Genomic DNA, 24,698 nt, shown 5'->3' with positions numbered 1-24,698 from the left:
ACTTGGAATGTCGGGAGTTTAGTTCAAGCATGGCTTAAAGAAAAAGGCCACGAAGCCATGCAACTGAGAGAAAAGTAACAGGTAGCTGTGAAGCAGTTTCAAAGCAGTTTCCAGCCTGACTTCTATAAACAATTAGTCTCTCTCAGGCATCATTGTATAAACAATAAGGTTCTCAGGCAGTCTTCCCATAACAAATGTAACATCCTCTCTGGGAAAAGATGGCACCCTGGAAACAGATGTGGAAGTTTTGGGAGCCGTTCATATCACAGTGGGAACACTGGTTTTATTTTGTGTAAACGATCAACGGTATTGTAAAACAAAAGGAGTGGTTAGAGTTTTCTCTGTTAGCCTATCGTAAACCTGGATTTTGGAATATGCATGAAGTTAATTAACACTGTTATTTAAAGTGACTGATCGATCAATAAATTTGGAGTTCGATGCACAATGGTCATTCTCCCCCTCACTTCAACATTGGAAGGGTGCTGGGAGGTTCTTCAGTGACCAGCTTCCAACAGTGCCCTGTTTGTTGGCTGTAATCTTAGTGCTGGAACACAATGGGAATGTTAACAAAATTCTTTTCTGTAAAGGACAGCATCCCTCACAGAGCAACTGAACTGAAATTACAGCTGATTAACCTTTCATTCATTTCCTGATTTATGGTATAACACAGGTTTTTTCAGGTAAAATAAAGATGCTTTTTAAATGTATCATGACGTTCTTAGTTTGGTTCTTGTAGATACCAGGCAAAGGTTGTTGTCTGCAAATGGAATGTTACCTCATTCCCAAGGAGGAGGATGAATAAAAGTCATGTGAAGGTTGGGAAGAGATCCCACCCACTTCCCAATTTCTCACCCTCGAGGTTTGGTTGCTTTTGGAGGTGCTGTTGCTCAATCCTCATCCTCCCACCTGACAGGAAAGCAGGAACTGCCTGAAACAGAGATCTGCCTGGTTTTGGTGGAGGGTGATATGGGGAAAGGAGTAGAATTGTCTTCTCCCAATTACTTCTGGAAAAAGCCACTCCTGAAAGACTTGGAAGAAGAAGAGAAAGTTTCCAGCTGATGTAAAGCAATGTTGGTGTCACTTTCTCTTCCTATTCCTCAGCCTCTCTGCACTGGTGCTTCTCACGCTGGACGTGGCTGGAAAAACAGATTCTGGAAAAAACCCAGATTCTGGTGAAAAACACAGATTCCTGTAAAAACACAGGATGCTCAGTCCCCTTCCAATCTCTGCAATTCCCAGCTGTGTTCCCATCCTTGTCACTGTAAGCATGTGAAGTGGCTGTGCGACAGTTTAGGTTGAAATAACTGAATTATTATTATTAATTAAAATTATGAATATATAATATTATATATAATATAATTGTGAATAAATCTTTCCTGAAATAAATTCAGGAAATGCTCCTTTCTCTGAATTGAGCTGCTTTCCTGGCCTCTGGAATCCAGCAAGAAGGGATTGAACCCTTCCCAGCTGAGGAATTTTGTGGTAACAACATTTTTCACCACAGCAAGGCTGATGATTTGAAGGAGAAGGGTTTCCAGCAGAAAACTCTGGATGTTTTCTCCTGTCCAAGGCTGACAACCTCCCTGCTCCTTTTGAAATGCTTTAATTTATGTGGAGGGAGGTAGAGACTGGTGACTCCAGAGTAGATCAGAGTAAACACAAGCAGGGAATAAAGTGGGAATTGCCTTTTCCAGGCAGAGTCCACTGCTAGTTAAACCTGCCTGAGGCAGGGATACAGTCAGGAATTCCAATAAAAGCTTGGTAACTTTTTTTTGTGTGGTCATGCTGAGCCTGCTGGTCTTGATTGAACAAAGTTCTCTGGATGAAGTAACAATGCTGCAATTCTGGCTTCTTTCTTCTTCTTCTTAGTCAGAGGCTCTTTTCCATGGTGACCTCAGAGACATCCTCGTGGTTTTGCATCCCTCTGCTCCCTCCCAGGCTGTTGTTTCAGCTGATGTCAGCCCATTGCTCAACCTGTACCTCCTGACTGGAGAAATGCTTCGTCAGAGAGCTTTTCCTTCTGGGCCTGAGTGAACATCCTCCCTGCCCCTTGGGGTCCTGGCATTTTGGGGAAATTCTCTGTGATCACCCTTTGCCCTCGAGTCACTGAGCTCCTCCATGTGTCTCTAACCCTGGAGCTTTCAGACCCATCCAGTGGCCAAAAGAAACTGGTCCGAAATGCTGTTTTCTGCTAAGTTCATGGCCTGCAGGGACACTCTAAGGGGTCAGCAGGGCGGCTGGAGACAGGGAAAAGAGACATGAGGTGTGGGGGTGTTTGTGTGAGGAATGCAGCCTTTTTGGCTGTGGGAGTGTTTCATCTTCTTTCCTCTGAGCCTGCTGTGAGTTGTGTCCCTTCTCAGACACTTTTAGAAGGAGCCAGGAGCACCAAACAGCAGGCAAGGAAGGGCCTGGCCTGTGCTAAGTACGTGTGGAGCGGAAATCTTTTTTGTTTGTTTTTACTTGTCAGACTGGAAAGTTCCTGATTTGAGTTTCAGTCTTGGTCATCGCTGCCTATTTAGACAGGTTTGAGGCCATGCATGACTGAGCAAGCAAGTGGGTGGAAGATTCCTCAGGCCAGGTAGAGCATTCCTCTGGCTCAGGGGACTCTGAGGCCTTTGCCTCCGCAGCCTTTATGGCAGCATCTTCCCAGGACTCTGACCACAAAGGCCAGGGTGCTCTGCCCAGGTTCAGGGTTCTGCCCAGCCCAGCAGTGTCTGAAACAGCCCTGTGGGATTGCTGGGGGCTCCTGGGGCTGTCCTGACCCCTTATCTCCCTGTCCCACTGAGTGGGTGGCCTCTCTGTCCGTGCTTTATGGCCTGCTGGGACGCTGATATCTGTGGGCACGGCCCAACATCTGCTGAGCTGAGCACAACAGCTTCAACACAGTCCTGAAGGACAACCCCATTTCAAGTGTCACAGCCATTTCTTGCCCCAGCGGAGATGATTTCCCTGGTTTATTTCTCTCTCTCTGTGCAATTTTCTTGCATTTTCCCCCCCCAGTTTGATGATGTGCAGGGACAGCCCTGCTGGATCTCTCCCCCACCTTGAGGAAGGAGCTGTGTCCAGGACAGCACCCCACACTTCAGCACTGCCTCGCTGCTCCACAAGCAGCACCATGTTTTTAGGCCCAACTTGAACCCCTTGAGCTGCTTTTCAGTATTTTTACTTTGATTCCAAGGGCCTGAACGTGGCTTAGGAGGAAGTTGCATGCAGCAGTAAAGGTGGATGTGGGTGTGGAACCCGTGGAGTTGTGGCTGCACCTCAGCATGAACCATGGCAGTGTTTTCAGTGTCCCCTCCCAGCACACCAGTCCTTCCCAGAGAAAACTCTCCCTGTGCCTCTCTTCTGCTGACAACATTCCTCTACATGGATTGAATCCCTTCAGTTCTTCTGAATGAGCCATGGAATGAGTTCCTGGAGAGACCTGCTCAGCAGTTTTGGCGGTGCCCCCCACCCATGCTGCCCAACAGAGATCAGCCATGGGCCACTGCTTGTTTTTGGGGTGTTTTATCAGGCTGCTGCATGTCCTTCAACTGCCAGCTCCTTGTAAAAGCTTGTTTCTTCTCCTCATGCTTGAAAGCATTTGCTGCTCGTCCCTTTTTGGGTGGCTGAGTATAAAAGCAGCCTCCTCTGAGAGATTTAGTGTCTGCTTAAACTCAGTGCTGCACTAAATCCAAGGAACACCTTTGTGCATCCTCACTAAATTACCTGATGGCCTCAGGGGGGACAAACCTGTTTGTTTCTTTGATTTCCAAGTAAAACTTCTTTTAAAAAAAGAATATTTCACCCATGTATCTAGAATCAAAGCTGCCTGGTGATCCATGAGGGCTTCAACACTCACCAGCATTTTCCAGGAAAATTCATGCTCAGAAGGAGGGGATTTTTGTGGTGTATTGAGAAATTTCCCCCTTTTTGTTGACTTTGGATGGGTGGTCTATTTGCAGTTTTTCTACAGTATTTGAAGAAAAAGTTCAATACAACAGAAATAGGGGACAGGAATGATCCCCACCCCCTTGTTTTTAACACTGTAAATCTGAGGGGGGGAAAGGTGGATGACACCATGGCAGGATCCTGTGGTGGAATGTCAACATCAAACTGATTGCGGCTTTTGCAGCTGGGCAAATCCATGTTGTGAAAGCTCCTGTACATGCACCTGGGGCACAGGCTGCCTTTGGAATCAGGGATGGTGCTCTTCCCTCACAGATAGTGGAGTCAGTCTGAAAATTAGTTTAAAAAGGGCTGAGACATCCAAGTAAATTCACCAGATCCTGTTTCTGGCTGTGCTGACAGAATTACTGTATTATTAACATTGTTCTTCCTCACTCTCTTGGTTCAAAGTGTATTTTTTACAAGACTTGTAAAAGAAATAAAAATAAATGAAAGGATGTTCTGGGCAAATTAGAGAATTGCAATCTCCTACAGCATTTTATTTAGACTGTGTGTAAAAATACTCCAGAGGGAAAAAAAATCCTGTGTCACAACTTAGAAGAAGTTTGTCTGTCTAAAGAGAGCTTTATAATCCTCGTCTATAAAATCTTGGAATACAAAGCTACAGATCATTCTGTGTTTGGACTTTTTCCCTGCATAAAAAAAACCAGCTTCATTTTCAGTCTCCAAAGCAAATTTCCCGGCAGAACTTCAAACATCCTTTGTCTGTCTCCCTTTGGAGAGTATTTCCAGAAGGCAGCAGCTCTGTGAACCCCAGCCATTTGCATTCTGTGCTGTAAGTACTCAGTGAAAACTTGTTGCCTAAATCCAGGGTTTCCCACTTGGAAAAATTCGGGCACCTAAAAGAAACAAACTGGAAAGTTTTCACCGAGTGTTTTGCCCAAGGAGCAACAAGAAGGAGTTTTCAGTTAAACTCCCAGAGCAAGTGGAGCCCAGATGTTTTTAGTAAACAGCTTTCAAAACTCACAGTTGAGACCAGTGTCAAATTTCCAGACACATGATCAACCTTGGAGCCAACTTTAGAGTTGCTTTTGTGTTTGCATAAAGCCTAGAAGCTGAATGACATGAAGTTTGTGGATGGAGTGGAGGTTCTCCATAACAAATATTTGACTGGATGCAATTTCTCTTATTTACAGGACTTTGAGCTTTGGGAAAAAAAAAAAAAAAAAAAAAAAAAAAAAAGATTACTGTATTTTTGTTTATTTTATATTTGAGGCATATTCAGCATTTTCTTGCTCGGTGGAATTGGAACAGTTGTTGATTTTTAACTGGGATTTGTTATTATTGTGGCCATTAAACCAACATGGCAAAATCAAGTGTTTTAAAGCTAGAGGTGAACCATTTCTACAGGTGAGAAATAAAATTAATGCATTCCTGGGCATTCTGGCTCTCTGCTCACACCAAGGCAGCCCTCTCCCTGAAGGTCTAACTGGATGCCTAAGCCACATGCCAAGGCTTTTTCTCAGGGACTGTATCAGCAAAAATCTGTCTCAGAACTTACTTTGGGCAAATACTGTCCAGGATTTGTTTACAAGTCCTGTTTTCTGCCCCTTTGGGAAGGTCATGCACGAGAAGGGCACGGGCAGAGTCAGGATAAATGATATCAAGTGGGGGTAGGAGGCATGGAAACTTTCCCTTTGGGTACATCTTGATCTCTGACCTAATAACCTTCTGTATCATGCGCAGACACTCACCAAAGAAGCTCTGATTATTTCTGCATGCTTAAAACCAACTTTACTATCCCTAACTGGGTGGATTTTGGGGTCTGTGCCCTGTGTACAGTAGCTAAGCTGTAAACAAGAGAGCTTGCTCCATTGTTCCTGATGGGATATCATCCAAGGGAAAACAGGGATTGTCTTCAACAATTTGAAGCTTGTGTACACAGACAATACACTGTTTTTGCCTGTGGGCAGCATGAACATGCCTCTACTTCAGCCCAAGAAAGCAGCTGAGAGGAACATGAATTCGAACCAAGAGGATGGGGCAGGCCCTGGGCAGCTGGGAATGCTGAGGGGTAAAAAAGTACTAAAATAAGGGAAGAATTTCTCCCTAAGCAGTAAAGAATTTTTTTTCTAAAGAACTTAACAGGCATTCTTGTGAAGAAGCCTGCTAAAAGCATCACCTTACTCAGGCTGAGCTTTCCATCAAGCGACTGTGGGGGTATTAGGCATTGGGTTTTTTGGGTCTGGATTGAAGGCACTTGAGAGAGTAATTTGTGTTTGGACTCAAGTGTTTATTATTTCTTTTTCGTTAAAAGGTTTCACTACTGTGAGTTCAGCAGCTTGCCATTAGAAGGCACAAAATGGCCAACAATCTCTTGTTACAAGGTCTTCTAAGACTAAAGTATCCAATTAAGAACTGACACCTAGATTATTTTCCCTTTTAACCCAATAATTGATCCCAAAGAGCCTGCAATGGGGGCTTTTCTGCCCAATTACAAAATGCCACCCAAACCCATGAAGAAGAAGGAAGAAGCATGAAGAAACGCAGGACGACACCCTGTGTCCTCCATCTTGCTTCCATCCACAACATAGTAAAAATCCCAAAACCTAAATTTCTCACTAAGTGATACACTTACACTACTCTCTATAATCTATTGCACACTTTTGTGGATTCCAGTCTATGTTGAAGTCTAGGAAACTTTCTCCATGAATGAGGGCGAAAGTCAGTGCTGCCCTAGGGGTCAGGACACCCCAGAGCAGACACAGAAATATTCCTCGTGCTCTGGGTTTCCACAGTGACTTTCACATTTAGGAGGGAATTGTTCCCTGCAAAGATGGTGAGGCCCTGGCACAGCTTTCCCAGAGAAGCTCTGGCTGCCCCTGGATCCCTTGAAGTGTCCAAGGCAGGGCTTGGAGTAACCTGGAACAGTGGAAGGTGTCCCTGCACATGGCAGGGTGGAGCAGGATGATGTTTAAGGTCCCTTCCAACCCAAATCATTCAGGGATTTCATTATAAAGGCATTTTCACTAAGAGCAGCACAAGATAAAAGGAGGCCTGAACCGAGCCATGAGGAAACAATATGAAGTAGAGTCAAAATTAAAACAGTAATTTGGGACAGGAAAGATCTGGGAATGGCTGAATCCTGTGAATTCTTCACCTTGGTTACCAAGACATGACCCCCATAGCTGTGCAACCCCGTGTTTCCTCTCCTGACCATGTAAATCTGCTGTCATCAAACACAATGTGCATTGTGCAACTGTAGAAAGCAGAATTTGGGACTTCCCTAATGCTACTGACGTGGAATCACGAGTGGCACAGACTGTCCCAGCTGCAGAGGAAATATTACAAACTTTGCAATTATGGAGTTTGTTTGATGTTCCTGTTGTGAAGACACTCCACTGTGAACACAGAAATAAAGAAAAAAAGAATTAAAAAAAAAATCTGCCCAGCAGCTACTTCTTTTTTTTTTTTTTTTTTTTTTTTTTTTTTTACATAAGCTTTTATGTGGGAGGAGAACAGGAGATTTGCAATGTACCTGGCAGCCTGCCGAAGCATAGGTATGACCCACGTTATCTTATAGATCTTAATTACTTGTGATGGTTAACCGACAGGAGCAGCAGAAAACCCTGAAACAAAGGGAGGCCGAGGCTCCCTGTTCCCTCCAGGGCATTTGGAGTGTCTGGAAAATGCTCTGGTGCTGCCCTTTACCCACACACAGGCACTGGTGCAGTCACGCGTGGGACATCCCACAGTGCCGGGAAGGGTCAAAGACCAGATAAAGACCTGTAGAAAGAACTGGTGAGAGGAAAACAATTATTTAATCTGAGTTTATGGTCTTAGTACATACAGAAAAAAATATTTAATCTGCAGGCGCAGTACATAGAGGAAAAAATATTCTGAGTTTACAGGCTCAGTAAATTGTATTTCTGGTGAATTTCAGCAGGAACACTAGCTTGGGAAAAACCAGGGTTGAAGGTTGGCTTGGGAAAAGCCAAGACTGGGGTGTTCAGTGCTCTGGGATGATCTCAGTTTAGCATTTTCTATTCCCTTGTAATCTGGTTAAAATTTAAGAAAGTAGATACTAAAAGACTCGAGTGCTTATTCTAAATTAATGATTGAATTGAACGACTGAAGAATTTATTGAAAATAAATGATGGCACACACATCGAATGACTGGGATAGCAGTAAAAGAGGCTGAAGTACTCATCTCATTACCAACAGGTTCAGCTTTGGACATGTGGCCCTCAGTTTCTGGGTTTAACTTGGATTTTAGGAACTTTTTCATCTAACAGAGAGGGGGCTCAGGCACTGGCAGCAAGCACCGCTGCCCGGAGGGATGTGGGACGTGGGACAGGGCAGGGCAGCAGGCCGGGCAGCGCGCTCCAGGGGAAATGGCCGGGCCCGGTGGTTTTGGGGGGGTTTCCCAACAGGGGCCATTCCGGGATGGACGGCGCGCGCGCGGCGGGAAACGGTGGCGCGCGGGGAGCAGGCCCCGCCCCGCTGTGGGCGTGGCCAGGGCGGGTGCTGAGTCACGCCGGGCCAGCAGAAGGGCGCCGGGACGCCCCGAGCCTTCGTGGGGGCGTGGCCTGGAGCGCGGCGGTATAAAAGCCGCGCCGGCGGGCGGGCTCCCCTCACAGCGCGTCGGCGGCGGAGCGAAGCGGGTTCCTGCGTCAACAGTGCTTGGACGGAACCGGCCGCGCTCGGGCCCGCCGCCACCCCCCCTTACACCGTCGTCTACACAGTCACTTCAACACCCACCGGAGCAGCCATGGCAGCGCCCCCCTCTCAGGTGCGCCAGAACTACCATCAGGACTGCGAGGCCGCCGTCAACCGCCAGATCAACCTGGAGCTCTACGCGTCCTACGTGTACCTCAGCATGGTGAGGGCGCGGCGGGCTGAGGGAAGGGTTCTGCGAGGGATAAAGAGGCGACGCGAGGGCTCTGCTCTGCGGGGGGTTCCTGGGTGCCGGGCGGTGCCTGCGCGCACAGCTCCTCCTCCTCCTCCCCCCTGCTGCGTTCAGGCCCGTCTGGGCCGCCCCCTGGGTGTAGGTGAGGCGCTTTTATCTCGCCTGCTCCGCGGCCCCGCCGCCGTTGCCCTTGGCGGCTCTGTTATCAGCCGCGCTCAGCGCCTCTGCCCTTGGGGCCGGGCCGGGTAGCGGGAGGTGCCTAGGGAGGCTCCTGGCACCCTTCCCGCAGGCGTGCTCGCCTCCCAGGCTCGGGTTTTCCTCCAGGAATCGGTAGGAATCCATGGTTTCCTCGGGCCTTGTGTTTCCATGTCTCCTTCGGCCCGAGGCGCCCATTATAGCTGTTCCCTGACCTCTGTGCAGCAATCCTGCTGCTGTGGGCGTGCTGGGACATTGAGACTTATTAGGGACGACACTGTGCCATGTTGTGCCACGTATTTTGTAGCTTTTTTGTCTGTGTTAATGTGGTTCTGAGCCCGGTTTAGAGCTTCTGTTGGTGGGCGATAGTGGTACACAAGCGCCGGTGCTTTGCCTTGAACCTCCAGGCCGCTGGTCTTAGAGCGGAGAGTTCTGTAGTAGGTTGGTAAATAATTGGCAGTTCATACAGAACTTAAATCCTGGTAATGACCACGGAATAAACAAGCTATGTCACGGCTTGTAATTGCTGTTAGTTTTTTTTTTTTTTTTTACTTTCAGAAAAATAGCTTAATTCATAATTTAGTTGCTGTTAAATTCATATTGTAGTTCAATTTCTCTTGTATTTTAAATGTCACCTTTTTTCCCCCACAAAAAAGTAGAAAGTGTATTCCTTAGTCTAATCCCTGGAAAGCCTAGTGAAGCAAGAGACCTTTATTGCAGGAGTACCTAAAAGTTCCTGGCTCACCCGTACCTGATGTTGCAAGTCATGACCCTGACCTGCAATGTGGTGATTGTAAACAAGCTCAGGCAAACAATGGGACGATTTCTCCGTGAAAAAGACTTTTAAAGGCTGCAGTTTAACGGTGCTCAGAACAGATATCTCCGGGGTTTCAGATTTTTTTGTATTCGTGTTTTTGGAACTGAGCCAAGGACACAAACACCCTTTATTTGTGTCCTTGGTAGGAGTACAGGTTAAAATTTAATCCTAGCTGGAAAAAATCAAATGATACTAAGGGGAGAATTGTTCCACACTGCCTTTCTGGCCTGGGCTTGGAATGCAGCCATCCTGAAGCAGAGGTTTAGAGTCTGTGAACTCTTTTATTTTTCAGTCCTACTATTTTGACCGGGATGATGTGGCCCTGAAAAACTTTGCCAAGTACTTCCTGCATCAGTCCCACGAGGAGCGGGAGCACGCTGAGAAGCTGATGAAGCTGCAGAACCAGAGGGGCGGGCGCATCTTCCTGCAGGACGTCAAGGTGAGCTGGGGACTCCTTCTGGGGCTTCTCTCTGGGTCCTCCCCAGAAGGAGCAGCAGCTGACGCTGGAGAGGCACAGTAATTTGAGATGTGCAGCAATTTGATTATTTGTGCTGATTAACTAATTAAGAAGGACTTGTTGTGTGTGGAGAGGGTGCTGAGCCCCAGGTTGGTTGTTTGCTGTATGGTGAGAGCAGAGCCAGAAGGCAACTGGTTCATCACCATCATTAAACTTAACACAGAGCAGATGTGCCCTGTGCACTGTTTTGAGAAGTGGGATTTTAATGGTTTGCTCAGTTCTGTTCTGAGGGTGCACTTCAAACTTTTGACTTGGCATAAATGCCTAAACTTGGTCTAAAACAGAGAGTGACCTAAAGGCTCTCCACCCTGCTGGTCTGTGGGTTCTTACAGCAAACATGTCCCGTTGCTTTCCCCTTTCAGAAGCCAGACCGTGATGACTGGGAGAATGGCCTGACTGCCATGGAGTGTGCCCTGCACCTGGAGAAGAACGTGAACCAGTCACTGCTGGAGCTGCACAAACTGGCCACCGAGAAGAACGACCCCCACGTGAGTACATGCTGAGGATCAGCGTGGCTGTCCGAGGATGTGCCTGGTATTTGTGTGGCTTTGGGGCTGAGCTGTGTGTCCCTGGTGTTGCTAGAGGTGAAAACAGGTGTGAACCTGTCTTTCCAGAGCCCTTTGGTTACTGCTGTCCTTCCAGCAGCATTTTTAAAGTGGCAGGGACCTGCTTTATTCCCTCTGGAGTGTCTGTGAACAGTCTCTATGGGAGACCATTTCTGAGGGGGTTGAGCTCCATCTTTTTAAGGCTTTTTGTCACAAGGGCTTACTTGCCACAAAATTCCAGAGTTGCTTTGGAATATTAAAAGCCCTGGTGTTTCAGAACAGTGTCTGAAAACACAGAATTCTTCTCAGATGGAAGTTTTTTGCAAGGCTGTATTGCAGTTGCCTAATAGCAGGAAGAGATTAATACATGTGAGAATCCAGGCACTCTAGACAGTGTCCTGCCTAAGTTAGAGGGACTGAGGATTAGTAAGTCCTCACTGCTGTGGGTTTGCTGTGCAGTGGGGGTGTCTCAGATCTTTTCAGGAGCTTGGCTAATGCTTCCTGCCATGAGGAAGAGGAGAGGCTTCCTGAGCTGCCTGGCTCTGCAGGGTTCTGGAGCAAATGAGCCTACCTAAGCCTGGCTCACTTTGATCTTGTTCTGCAACAAAACTAGAGGCTGCTTCCTCTCAGCTTGAAAATTCTGCATCCTCCCCTTAGAGAGCCTCAGTAGGGTTTCAGGCCTGAATTTAAACCTCTGGTCTCCCTTTCAGTTGTGTGACTTCATTGAGACCCATTACCTGGATGAGCAGGTGAAAGCCATCAAGGAGCTGGGTGACCACGTGACCAACCTGCGGAAGATGGGGGCCCCCAAATACGGCATGGCAGAGTATCTCTTCGACAAGCACACCCTCGGGGAGTGCCACAGCTGAAGCCCTGCCAGGACCATGCTCTGGGTTTCAGTGGGACTCCTACTTACTGTCCAGCCATGCATGCAGCTTCAGTTACTTAGCTAAACAGTTCCATACTCTGTACCAAATATCCCCTGTTCTGTTCGTGTTTTATGTACTGCCCTCCAGCCAATAAAGTGACTTGGTTCCAGCTGGCTTTTCCTGTTTAGTTTGGAGGGAGAGTAGGCAGCTGTAGTGAAGGCAGTGGGAGGTAAATTTGTTGTGCGACATGGGGGATTTGCAGCTGCTGCTGAAGGCAGAAGTGGGAAAATCTCTGTGGTTTCTTTTAATTCCTTGCAGGGAACTAAAATGAGGAAATGAAACCAAGGTCCTGGGCTTCAGCCTCACTTTTTATTTTCTGAGAGTGGGCAGTAAATATCAGCTGAGTGTTGTCTGCTGCCATCCAGCTTTCTCTGAGCACTGTCAAATTCCTGGTGGGAGATGTGGAACTTCAGAAGGAAGCAATGTGCTGGGCAGATGCTGCAGCTGCCTGTGCTGGCAAGGCCTTACCTTGCCTTATCCCAGTACTGGAAAATACTTGCCAGACAGGACTGGACGAAGCACTGTGGGTCTGCATCACAAGTGATGGGACTTTATTCAGTCCCTTACTTTTCCCTGGACTATCTTGTTAGGAGTGCAAGTCCTGCCTGAGAAAGGACTCAAGCTCTCATTCTTGCTGTGAGGAGAGAAGTAGCCACGTTAACTGTGTTCCTGTTCTGGGGTACAGCTGGCTGGTCAGGCTGGCACCTGCAATATTTAGCACAATATTTAGTCTTGTTCTTTTGCTACAGGTTGGGTTTTTTGGTGCTTTTGTTCTTGCAACAGGAGTTGTGCCTGCTGCTGTAGCTGAGGCCAGGAGCAGCGTGTCCTTAGTGCTGGTTTCAGCCCAGGCTGAGCTCCAGCTGCATGTCCAGCACCTCTGTGTTGGGTGAGTGCCAGGATTAGGCAGGTATCCCATGGATCCGTGGATTCCCCTTTAGCTGTACTGGTCCATCTGCTCCTCCCCTGGGCTTTCACTGGCCTCCAGGATCACCTCCATCAGCCCCACATAGTCACCCTCAGCTAGGGAGATTCCAGAGTCATTGGGGGATGGACTCTCTGCTCTCCTGGGTTCTTGGGGTGCTGGAGGGTTGGTGTTTCCATTCCCAGTGTCTCTCATGTTCCTGGAAACCTCTGGGTGCTGCTCTGGAGCACTGGCTGCGTCTTCCAAACTCAGGCTGCGAGCCTCAGGGCCCAGGTTGCCCTTGTGGGACCTTTCCAGCGCTGGAGAGGTGACGGGAGTGAAGGAGAAGCAGAGGGAGGTGCTGCCTCCAGGGGTTTTGTTGCTGGGGGTGTGAAAGGCACTGGAATGCTCCGAATTGGGAGTGGCTGAGGCTGTGCTCTCCAGGTTTAGCCAGGGTGGGCGTGAGGCTTTGGAGCTCTTCAGGCTTTTGAAGCTGCTGTGCTTCTCATGCTCAGGGGGCTCTGGCAGGAAGGGGAATTTGGGGCTGTTGCATGCTGTGGACTGTGCTCCTGGACTTCCCGTGGTGGCGGCTTCCCTGGAGCTGCTCTTTCCTTCTTCTACTGTCACAGCCACAGAGTCAGGGCCTTTACTCCGCTCTGTTGGCCAAACAAAGGTTTCCTTTGCAGCAGAGCCCAGGGAGCTCTGACTCTTGTCCACATCACTGGCCCTGGAAGGGGAGGCGTTGACAATGACATCCCGAAGGGAAGTGGAGCACGCGGCAATGCTGGAGAGCGCCGGTGGCTTCTTGCGCCCTGGGCGCCGGGAAGGGAAAATCATGGGGATGGAGCTGATGGGTGTCTGTGGAGCGCTGTAGAACCCAGGCCTCTCGTAAAAGGGGGTAGACATGAAAGCATCAAACTCCCTTAGCTTTCCCTCTTCACTGTCCCACTGCTCCTGGGAGTCTCCCCTTGGCTGATTGATGCCACAAGGGCTTCCAGCCTTCCCCATGTCCTGGTAGGTATAATGGGAGAAGGGCGACGCAGGATCTCCTCGCCGGCGCAGCAGGTTCATCCGGGAAGAGGACCTGGAGAAGTTTGGGGACTGGACACCCAGGAGGCGGCCGAGGTGTCCCAGCAAGGGAGTGGAGTGGTTGGCCTCCTCGTTCTCTTTAATCTGCTCCAGGGGCTGGAACTCCATCTCTTCTTTCTGCATGCTGAGAAAGCAAAGTGGACTGTTAAGGAGCCACAGAGGCGAGGGGGGATCTCCTGGAGAGGCTGGAGCACTGAGAATGCAGCTGCCAGTGGCAAGCCTCTCTCTGTATTGCCACTAGCCCCATCAAAACAGGGATGCTCATCATACAGGTGAGTGAGGAAAAGAGGTTAGATTTATCCTTTCCCACTGAGAATGTTGGCTGTTGTGGGTGAACCTAAAAGCTCCTCAAGTGTAATGTCCTACAGACTTGATCCAGGTGTTGTGACGCTTTGTCCCTGCACTCACCTGATGTCAAAAGTGGAGCCCAGGAAGGACGGGCGCTTGTACTCAGCGGTGGCAGCAGTGTAGGGTGGCTGGGGGTCAGGCTCGTTCCAGTACAGGTCCTTCTCCAGAATGGGTAAATCCTGGTGCATCTCATCCACTGCCATGAGGGAGACCTGCGGGGGACAGCAGGAATGTCACACGGGGTGAGTGAGGAGCATTTTGTGTGCCTCTTACCAAGGGACAAAGGAACATGGAGCTGGAGGAAGCGGTGCGGCACGGAAACCAGGCAAGTGGCTGGGGTTGCTGTGGTTTCCTGTCATTTTGGTTGTTTCTCACACTGAGATTTGATTAATTGGAAGGAGAATGGTGCTGAAGGAAACAAGAAAGCAACAGACTCACTAGGACAGAAGGGTGGGGAGGTACATAGTTATTGCATGGCAGAAAGCAGAGGAGGCAGTTTCAGATGGACTCAGGGTAGGAAAGCAAGGAGGGGCAGGAATGATGTGTCATTCAAAGGCAGCTGAGGCCTGAAACAAGCAGCTTTGATCTATCTCATGTGCCAGAGCATGGACTGAAGCTGCAGGCAGCCTCTGTGTACAAAGACATGCCAGAAGCCCCAAATTCCCTGCTGTGGATTGGAAGGATCTCCCATTGGAGGCAGAGGTGTTGCAGGAGAACTTGGTCACTGTCCTGCCTTGATGTTCCTCTTCAGGTGAGGCTCAACTGGCAAATTTTCCCTTTACCTGCAGGTTCCTGTCAATGAGCCAGTTGGCTTCAAAGTCATCATCGTCCTCCCCAAAAGGGTTGATGAGCTGCTCAGCCACCTGCATATGGAGAGCACACAGCAAAGGTCACCATTGTCATCCCTGCCCCTTTCCCTGCAGGGAGAAGTCAGGTGTGATGTCCCTTGAATTCCAAGCCATGTTTTTCTTCCCAAAAGGGAGTGGGTTAAAAGTGGAAGCATTCTGGGGGCTGGGAGACATTAGAATTTGTAATAACTTCCCCCTGCTCACACAACCCTCCTGCAACTTAAGGAGCTCCTTTTTTCCCCTCTAGTCAGGACCAAAGCCTAGGAAAAGTGCAGCTGGTGTCCAGAATGAGACAGCTGGAAAATTAGAAAGTCCTGGCACTTCCTCAGCCCCTCTTGGCTTCCTGTTATTGCCCATAGATCAAAGAACACAGCAGGGTTCCTGGTGAGCTCACACTGGGAAAAACCCTTGGCTGGGTCAGATTCCAGCTCCAGCCATGCGTTCTGGGACTTACCTTTAACCAGCCAGCATAGAAGAAGAATTGTAAAAATGTAAAGACGGGCACAAAGAGATCCAGTTCATGGCCAGGATATGCTTTCTCTGGATCCAGGAACTGTCTCCCAATCAGACAGGCCAGGAAGAAGCTGTAAACAGCCACGGTCACCACCTGGGAAGGACGCCAAGGGACACACCAGGGCAGCATGAGTTCCCAGCATCTCCCTTCAGTTCCACCCCACACAGCTCCAAGGCCAAGCTCTGTAGCCTCTGGGAAGCCTTGGATTCAGTTCTGACAGGCTTTTTGGAGGAGGATTCATTTCCCTACAGAAAGCTACAGACATTCCCTTTTCCCAGCAGCTTTTACCTACCCTGTGTGCTGTCCCTGGACTGGTATCTGTGCAGGTGTCAGAGGCAGCAGAAAGCATGTGACATCCTGAGTGGGCTGGAAGCTGTCTCATGGCTCAGTCCGTGCTGGCAGGCTGCTTCCCTTCCAGGAAGGGAATCCTGGCATTGCTATTTGCTCCTTCCTTCCTTCTCCTCATGCTGAGCTTTTATTAATATTTGCCTGCCTAGATTTCAGGCAATGCTGAGCTTTGTGCTTTCCATGTCACCACAGGACTGGAAACTTCCCCTTTTCAAGTTAAAAGTAACCAAGACTCTCACGTGGTCCCTTGAAATAAATGGTGGGTTCAAAACAGGAATACACTTTGCATGTTCCCCATTAACCTCTGGCAGTGCCAGAGCAGCAGCAACAGCTCATGTTTCATGGTGAAGGGCATCCCTGTTATCTGAGCAAGGAGACAAAGGAGCAAGGTGGTGCCAAAGTGTCTGCCTGGGCTGATAAACAGCTGAGTACATGCCTGGCACAACCTCCTGGGATCTTGCCCGGGATGTGATCCCTGCAAGGTGGTGCAGGGACTGTGTCTGTGTGTTTCTGTTTTCCATGGGGGTTTGTTAGCCCTGGATAGAGGTTATTTCTGGAGAGGTGGATGTGTCTGAGTTAGGCTGGGCTGGGTGTGTGCTGAGGGACCAATGGAAGAGAGATGATGTGTGGGGGTGAGGGATTCAAGAATAACCTGCATTTTTCATGGGTGGGTCAGGTATGAAGCACTTCTACAAAGATAGGCTGAGAGAGCTGGGCCTGTTCAGCCTGCAAATGAGGTTTTGGGGAGGCTGTGGCCTTTCCAGTACCTTAAAGGAGCTTATGGAAAGGAAGGAGAGGGACTTTTTACACAGGTGGATAGTGACAGCGCAAGGAACAATGGTTTTAAACTGATAAGAGGGCATGTTTAGATTAGATATGAGGAACAATTCCTTACTAAGAAGGTGTGAGTCCCTGGCATAGGTTTTCCAGAAAAGCTGTGGCCTCCCCAGCCCTGGAAGCGCCCAAGGCCAGGTTGGACGGGGCTTGGAGCAACCTGGGGTGGTGGAAGGTGTCCTTGGATGAGCTTTGCGGTCCCTTCCAACCCAAACCATTCCGGGTGTGGGTGTAAGTGTGTATGTGCACGGGCAGTGGTGGAGCAGTGGGTGTGGGGATTCCCTTCTCACCTGGGTGTAGACCAGGGGGATGCTGATCCAGTCGTATCCGTAGAGTTTCCCACACTGGCTGCGCAAGGTGTTGAGCTCCTGCAGCAGGAAAAAGGGAATGGCATGTCAGGATAACTTCCCATCTCCTTGCAGAGCCTCTTCAGCACCCCTGTCCTCCATTGCTCCAGCCCTTTCCTTTCTGCTTATACCTTCTCTGGAAGGGGGGCTCAGTCTCATCCTTGGAGGAATTCCCTGCTGCCTGGGTGTCTCCCCCTAAGCTCAAGATCCCTCCTAGCTCACTTCACAGCAGAGTTTCTCCTCCCAAAATGAGCAGCCAACAGGTGAGGCCAAGAATGCCCTCAGGAGCATCCATTTCTCTCTCCGGTCTATAGATAAATATCCCAGAGGGAGGTTTCTCTCTCTCAGGGGAGATGAATCCTGCTCCAGGCAGCAGAAACCACGTGACTTTTTCTGCACATGAATACCAAGAAGGATGAGCTGCTCCAGAGCCTTTTTCTGTGCAGCTGGGCAGGGATTGTTGCCAGGTCTTGCCCATGGAGCATGGCCTGTTGCCCAAAACTATCTAAGAGTTTTTAATAGCAATGTTTTCTACAGGACCTCAGTTGTTGAGGATGTTTTTGACTTCCCCTAGACTTCAGATATATTCTTCCTTGTGGCTTTCCATCTGAATCCTAGAAACCTCCACTGGCATTGGCTGTTCTGGAATGTGTCAAGGACTTGTTTCACAGGTGCCCCCTGTTCTCCAATATCTCAAAGCCCTGCCTGTCCCCTCTGTCACTCACATTCAGGATGCCTTGGAGCAGCACACTGTCCCGGATCCTCCCATCATTCCTCGCCTTCACAGCCAGGTTGGAGAACCACACACACGGAATCCAGAACTTGTTGTGGGGGGAATTCAAGCTCTCAAACTTCTTGTGCTCTTCTGGTGTCATGAGGCCTGAATGGGAAAGAGCAGCTGGGAGAGGGATGGACATAGAGGGCAGAAGGAACTGATCTGGTCTGGAATGAAAACATCTGAATCTCAGGTGGATGCCTTGGCTCTCCCTAAAAATCCCATTAAAGACTCAGAATTTAGGGAGACATGCAGAAGGACAAGTCTCCCTGTTAAAACATTGAGTCATGGAGGTGAGATAATGGGATTTCACTTTGGATGTCTGCAGCACATCAGATAAGAGCCCATCAGGGAGATAAAGCACTGCTGGAGGTGCAGCTGCCTGGTGTCCATTGATACTTGTTGAGAATGGGATAATTTGTGTCCCTGAAGTGCCTTTTCTTTCTAGGAGGCTTAACTATATCACATCTCTGTGGATTGCCAAGGGCACCCAGACAATGTGGCTGGACTGGGAACTCGGCTGCACCTCGAGGAGCATTTCCCAGAAGATGCAGTGTGCTCTGCAGTTAAGCTTGGAGACTTGGAACTCGAATTCCCACCTGCCCTGAGGAAACAACACCACCCCATTTCCACAGAAGCTTTCCCAGGGCCCCCTGCCCCTGGAGGAGCAGCAAGGAGCAGTGCTGACCTGCCCTCACGACGTGCTCCATGCTGGGGAAGCGCTTGTAGACGGCGGTGCTGACGGAGCGCAGGATCAGCACGCTGACCAGGTTGCTGTAGCGCATCAGGGTGCGGCGCAGGAGCCTCCCGTACTCGTCCTCCCCATCCACATTGCAGGACACCAGGTTCATGATCCGGTCTGGCCATGGGATGCTCTCATACTGGGCCCACCAGCGGGACACCACCAGGGCCACATAGAAACCTAGAGAGGAGCTGAGAGAGTCAGGCATCTGAAAAGGGCTTCTTCCTCCCTCTGTCTGATCTCTTCTTTTGCTCACACAGGGAGGGGTGCAGCAATGTCTAGAGGGGAATTCAGTCCTCCATGCTCAAAGGAGGCTGGATTTTATATTTCCCTTCCAACCTAAACTGTTCTGATTCTATGAAGCAACCTTAAAGATCTCATTCCAACCCCCTACTCTGGACAGGGACGTCTTCCACCGGACCAGGTTGCTCAGAGCTCCACCCAGTGTGGCCTTGAAAACTTCCAGGGGTGAGGCAGCCACAGATTCCCTGGGCATATCTGGTGCCACTTGGAGCTTGTCCTCCTGTGCTGGGGAACACTCACAGATATGGGACACTCCTCCCACTTGAGGAGTTTTACAAAGGCAGAGGGAGGGACCTGCTCTGCCGAACCAAGGAGAAGAAATGCTGTCCCATTCCCCTCCCTGCTGGACTCCAGTCAGCTCCTTACCCAGCACGAAGGACACGGGGATTAGCTCGGCGTAGCTGTTGCAGTACAGCGCCAGCTTCTCAAACATCAGCCTTTGGCTCTCGCTCAGGATCAGCCTAAAAGGGACAAACAGAAGCAGCTCTCCCTCTCCTTTCCCCCCTCCCCTTCCCTCCTGTGAGCAGAGTCTGGCAAGTGCCTGCCCAGCAGAATCCCTGCCCCAAGCCTGTGTTTCTCCCATGTCCTGCCCCAGGCCAAGCTGTGGGCGTGAAGTTGCTCACCTGTAGACAAGGCTGATGGTGAAGTAGAGCGAGATGAAGATGAGGAACTCTGAGTAGAGCAGTTTGTAGATGCTGCCCTTCCATTGGAGCAGGAGCTGGGAGAAGGTGCCCAGGCGGGCATCAGCCACGCGGTTGGTGTAGGTCACTGTCATCACAGCTCCTGTGCAGGCACACGACAAGCAGGGCTTGGAGCTTGAGCAGGAGGAGACACAGGGACATCCCACATTTCCCACCAAGCAAGATGGAAAGGAAGGAGAAAACAGAATGAGCTGAGAGCAAAAGCTGGGTAAGATGTAGGCAGCAGCACAGAAAACCAGGAGGAAATTGACAGCAGGCAATTAATTTGATGGGTTTGCCATCTTTTCTCTGTCCTTGAGCTGGTTATAGTGACCAAGGATGTATTTTCTGGTGCATCCCTTTGTTTTTAGTGTTTGAGTTTTTTCAGCATTCAAGTGGGGCTGGTTGGCTGAAGAGGCCAAAGCTCATGTGCCACCCCCTTCCACAGAACACTTGTGGTAAGATTAATTTCAGGGTCACAAACTGCAAAGTTTATGCTTAGCCCAGTAATTTTCTTAATATAGTTTTTGTTTCAAATATGTTTCTGTAAACCTACTTGCTGGTAGGCATCTTCCTGAAAAAAAAAAACCCCAACCCAAAGGAAAGGAAAAACCCCAGAAAAATTTCTTGGGACTGATCCAGATGAAGGTATCCCAGCAAGGAGAGCTATCTGCACTCTGCTGGACCTAGTCATGTAGGCAGAGCAGCCTTCCCTGTTGGAGATCTGTGGGATGGAGTTCAGCCAGGCTCATAGGGCCCAAATTCCAGCAGCTCCACCTCCCCTCTCCTTCAGCCATATGTTGCATAATAAATCACAGTGGCTGAAAAATAGGCATTCAGGCTCCTGAAGTGCTCCCCAGACATGCAGCATCCCCATTTCACTTCTAGTCTAACTTGCATAAATAATTCTTTATAATCAAGTGATAGGCTCATAGTTGCATAAACCTGAATTTATTTTAAAAACACCCCAACAAACAACAAGACACCAGTGTTATCCATGCCAGGCAGATTGGTGAATGATTTCTTGGGTTAGAAATAATTATCCAGTGTGAACTATTGGTATTTCTGAATCCTAATATGTCACCAGGCATTGCTATTTAACAGAGGTAATAATGTTAATGATTGTGGGGCCTTGGGCTCTTCCCTGAATTATGGGGATGAAGAAGCACTTCAAGGGACAGGTCACACCCTGAAGCAGCTGCAGGCAGGTGAGTTTGGGCCTACATTCCTCATTTGTTTCTCATTTAAGCATCCCAGTGAAAGATTTACATTTAGGTGGGGACAACTCAGGTCCCAGTGAGCTGCAGCTGTGAAGAAAACCAGCAAAGTCTGGATTTTTGGCTATTTCAGCCAAGCAACATCTTTTTCCTGAGTTTGGCTTTTTGGTGCTACTCCTCCTTTGGGTTTCCCTGTTGTGACTCAGGTCCCTGAGTCCTCTCTTAAGGGTGATACAGAGGAGCAGAACTGTCCTTGTCCCCAGCTGCACAAATGCCCTTTTCAGTCAATCCTCGTGTCCATTCCATATGGATTTCTGGGTATAGGACTTGGAACAGTAGGTTATAACTGCCCCAGAAGTTGAACCCACAGGCTGCCCAGAAGAGAAAAGCATGCCCAAAACCCCATGTATTTTTGGGGCCCCTTACACAAAGCTGCATCTCTTCTCTGGGCTTTAGGGCTCGAAAGCACTCAGGGAGATTCTTCGTTGCGTAATTCAAATTCAGATTCCCTTTTTTACCAAAGAAGGAAAACTCCAGCTCTTGGCCATGTAAATAATGGATGTCACCCACCTCTACTCTGTTCTGCTCCTGTGTGGTTTATGGGGCTTTTCCCAGTGCTTTTCCCTCCAGCCTTGGATGGGTAAGGCACCTCCCTGCCCACCTGCCAGCCTGTGCTGGGCTGCCCTGGGATGTCACTGGGCAGCTGGCACGTTCCGTTAGTGGCTGAGGTCCATGGGAGGTGGTGCACTGGCACACCGGAGTCAGGATGGGCTGGAAGAGCCCACCCAGGGAGCTGCTGCCTGCCACTGCCTGCATCCCCTGCTCATCTCTCTGGACTAACCAACACACCTGGAAGTTGACTGACCTGGAATTCAGTTGTGGGAGCCCACAGCAAGCAAGATTCTGGGACATCAGGTGCATCACCCACCACAAACAGATCCTAGCAGGTATTGCAGAGACGGACAACGAGCAGACAGAGCAGAGGGATGGAGCCAGAGGAGGTCACGGATAAGCAGGAAGATGGATCTCTGCAGGAAAGAGTGATCCTCCTGCTGTTGTTAGGAGGACCAGATACTCACAGTCATGGGCTCCTGAGCCGTGCTGGAGGCTGGGGAGCTTTGGTCCTGCACGTGTCCCCGCTGGGTCCTTTGTGGCCCGGGCCACCGCCTGCATCCTCGTGCCCCCTTGGCTCATAGGGGGATTGGACCTGCCCCACACGGTGTGCTAAGGAGCCTGAGACCCACTTGGGAGCTGCAGCCGGTCACTTGATGCCGTAATCCCTTCTCATTACAAAAGAGACTCTGTTGTCTTTTGCCCTGTTCCCTCCTAATCTTCTGAGTAAGCCCTGCGTGTTTATAGAGGCGGCCGGAGGAGGGGGAGGCAGGGCTGGCTGCTCCACTGCTGCTAACTCCTGGCACAGCCATGGTGGCTGCCAGAAGAGAGGCATTTTTCCTCTAATTCTTTCCTGTTTGGTCCCTCTCTCCGTGTCACAATCTTACAGGAACCCCAGGAGATTATTCAGGGCTGGAATTTTCCACCAAGGCTGTAAAACATGGAGCTCTTGGGGGCTGCCCTCTCTTCCCTAGGTCAGTGAAACACCTGGTCCATGCTCTGCCTGGCTCTCACGATGTTTCCCTGTCATCCCGTGCTGTCCCTGGATGAGTTTGCCACCTCTTCTGGCTGTGGTTTGGATGATGGGGATTTCCACTCTGCCACTGGTTTTCTGAGACTCTTTCCATGTGTTTGCTTTCTTTTGCTCTTGCTTTTCCAGCAGTGCTTGAGAGCTGTCACTGTGCTTCCTTGCATGACATCCTGGGAAACACTGGTCCTTGCCTTGCCTTCAAACTTCCACCAAGCCAGGGAACTCCTTCCCTCTTTCTTCCCAGGGTTCTTAGTCCCTTTTCTGCTCCTTCCCAATTTGACTGTCCTTCCTTTCTACCACCTCCTCAGTGCTTCTGCTCAGGTCTTAAGGACATTCCCCTTCCATAAGACTCTGAATCAAAATCTTCTCTTAATTAACTGGTCTTCCATCGTTTAGGCAGCTGTGGGACACTGGAGAGGGAGCACAGCTCTGATCCTTGCAGGTAAGAGCAGCTGGAGACCCAGGCTCCTGTAATAACCAACTTTCTCTTGTGCTTTGTCTTTGACATTTAACATCAGTAGTTGGGATCATTTTGTCCCAGCTGTAGTTTTCTCCCTTCTGTGACTGGTCCTTGACCAGGGGAGTGGGTTACCTCACTGCTCCTCTGGAGCAGGTGCTGCCTGGCATCTGCCTGATGTGGGATTTCTGGTGCAGTCTGGGAATTGCTGCCAGTGGCAGGGAGAGCATGGTTTAAAACGTGGGATCAGTGCTCTGTGAAGGGACATGACAGCAGGGGGACCTTCTCTGAAGGGATTGTAGTCCATCCACTTCCAGGGCTGGAATTGCTGAACAGGCAAGCTGAGATAGATCTCGAGGGTCTTAGTGCCTGAACCCTCATCCCCACACACAGCAGGGAGACCAAAATGCTTCAGGTGAGACATTTGCTGCAGCTGTTGGGAGCAGTTTGGCTGCTCCTGGGGATGTGGAACAACAACCCCCTGAGTGTCATGCTGTTTGTGGAGGGATGTGCTGGCATCTGGGGGCCTCTGCTGCCCTCCTCTGAGAGCAGCTCTGCTGGCAGCTCGTGTGCTCCACAGCTGCCCCAGGGAGAGTAGGAAAAATGTGTGGAATTTAATATTAAAGTAAATAACTGAGGGACTAACAGCGTGGCAGAGCTGCTTGGATCTCTTTCCACATCTCTTGTGGCCTCAGAACCTGAGGAGGAGCATGGTCTGAAAGCCTGCCTTGCTCAGCAGAGCATAAGGCAAAGAGGTGCTGACATCCATCCTCAGCCTCAGAGCCCTGGAATCATCCTTATTTTCTCCATGCTGAAGATGTAGAGATTGAATTGCTTGGTGGGAATTGAATCCCTGCTTTGGGAATGCCAAAGGGCCTCTCTCAGTGCTGAGTTAGCAGCAGCTGGCTGGGAAAGGCACAGTGCCCTCCTTGCTCTCTCCCAGAGAACAGTAAGTGCTTTTAGGGACAGCGGATCCCAAAGCTTGGTGAAATCCCTTTTCCTTCTCCAATTTCAGTGCTGGGATAGACACAGAGGCAGCTGGCATCAGAGGTGTCTCCTGCAAACTACATTCTTCCTTGAAATCTGATGTAATTTTTTAAAAAAATGAACTGGGAAGTGTCTAGGGAGATGCTGTTTTTTATGGACAGGATTTACTCAGAGGTTTGACTGGCCAGAAATGTTTGAAGAGGATGCAGTGACCCTGCAGTGCTTTTGTGAGGACCCCCAGGCTTGTTCCCCTCATGCTGCAGAATTCCTCACTAATTCTTGCTGCCCTGAGAGCTGAGGGTGCCTGTCCCGGTGCCAAGTTCCATCTGACCCTTTGCATTTTGTTTTTAGGGGCTTGCAAGGTGACAAGTCTCTCACTTTGCCTCATATTGCACAGTTCAGTGCATACAGCATGAAAATGAGGGAACGGTCCTTAGTGAGGTCCCTTGTCTCTTGCCTTGGGAATTGTGGTGGGGATTAGGTGCCAAAGGGAGGATCAAACATGCTGGTGCTGGAAATCAGAGACTCCAGAGGAGCCTTGCTGCAGCCCTTGCAGCCAGCTGAGCAAACATGTGGCACAGCCAAGGAGCCAGCCAGGAGGGGCTGGATGGAGCCTGGAGTTTCAGGCCATTTGTTCTCCTTTCCATGGCAATACCATCTGGTTTGAGTTTGCTGGGTAAGGGGTATCAGCAAGTCAGATTTTGCTTTCCAAACTCAAAGGTAATGCCTGTTCTTCCTTCCCTTCCCAGCATCTGTCCGGCTTTTTCTTTTTCTTCCCCTTTCCTTCCCTGTCATTTCCATTCCTTTTGTTTCCACTTTCCCCTTTTTCCTTACCTGCTTCTCTTCTGGGAAGAAGAAGGGAGCAC

The 24,698-nt window shown here is 49.6% G+C and overlaps 2 protein-coding genes across 2 annotated transcripts; one reads left to right on the top strand and one right to left on the bottom strand.

The window, feature by feature from the left end:
* Positions 1–8,511: 8,511 nt before the first annotated feature.
* Positions 8,512–11,909, top strand: LOC131558536 (ferritin heavy chain). The gene is made up of 4 exons (XM_058806349.1): positions 8,512–8,770; positions 10,102–10,248; positions 10,689–10,814; positions 11,582–11,909. The coding sequence occupies exons 1-4, from the start codon at positions 8,660–8,662 to the stop codon at positions 11,738–11,740; spliced, it is 543 nt and encodes a 180-aa protein (XP_058662332.1). The 5' UTR covers positions 8,512–8,659; the 3' UTR covers positions 11,741–11,909.
* Positions 11,910–12,734: 825 nt separating this feature from the next.
* Positions 12,735–19,624, bottom strand: LOC131558534 (bestrophin-1-like). The gene is made up of 9 exons (XM_058806348.1): positions 19,473–19,624; positions 19,216–19,310; positions 18,493–18,726; positions 17,755–17,909; positions 16,973–17,050; positions 15,441–15,593; positions 14,921–15,001; positions 14,199–14,350; positions 12,735–13,914 (listed from the first exon to the last, which is right to left on the bottom strand). Exons 1-9 carry the CDS (start codon positions 19,622–19,624, stop codon positions 12,735–12,737), a joined length of 2,280 nt encoding a protein of 759 aa, XP_058662331.1.
* Between the last annotated feature and the right edge of the window lie 5,074 nt (positions 19,625–24,698).

The sequence above is a fragment of the Ammospiza caudacuta genome, chromosome 6 (genome assembly GCF_027887145.1).
Source record: "Ammospiza caudacuta isolate bAmmCau1 chromosome 6, bAmmCau1.pri, whole genome shotgun sequence".
Lineage (NCBI taxonomy): Eukaryota > Metazoa > Chordata > Aves > Passeriformes > Passerellidae > Ammospiza > Ammospiza caudacuta.
This window is presented reverse-complemented; position numbering and strand designations above follow the sequence as displayed.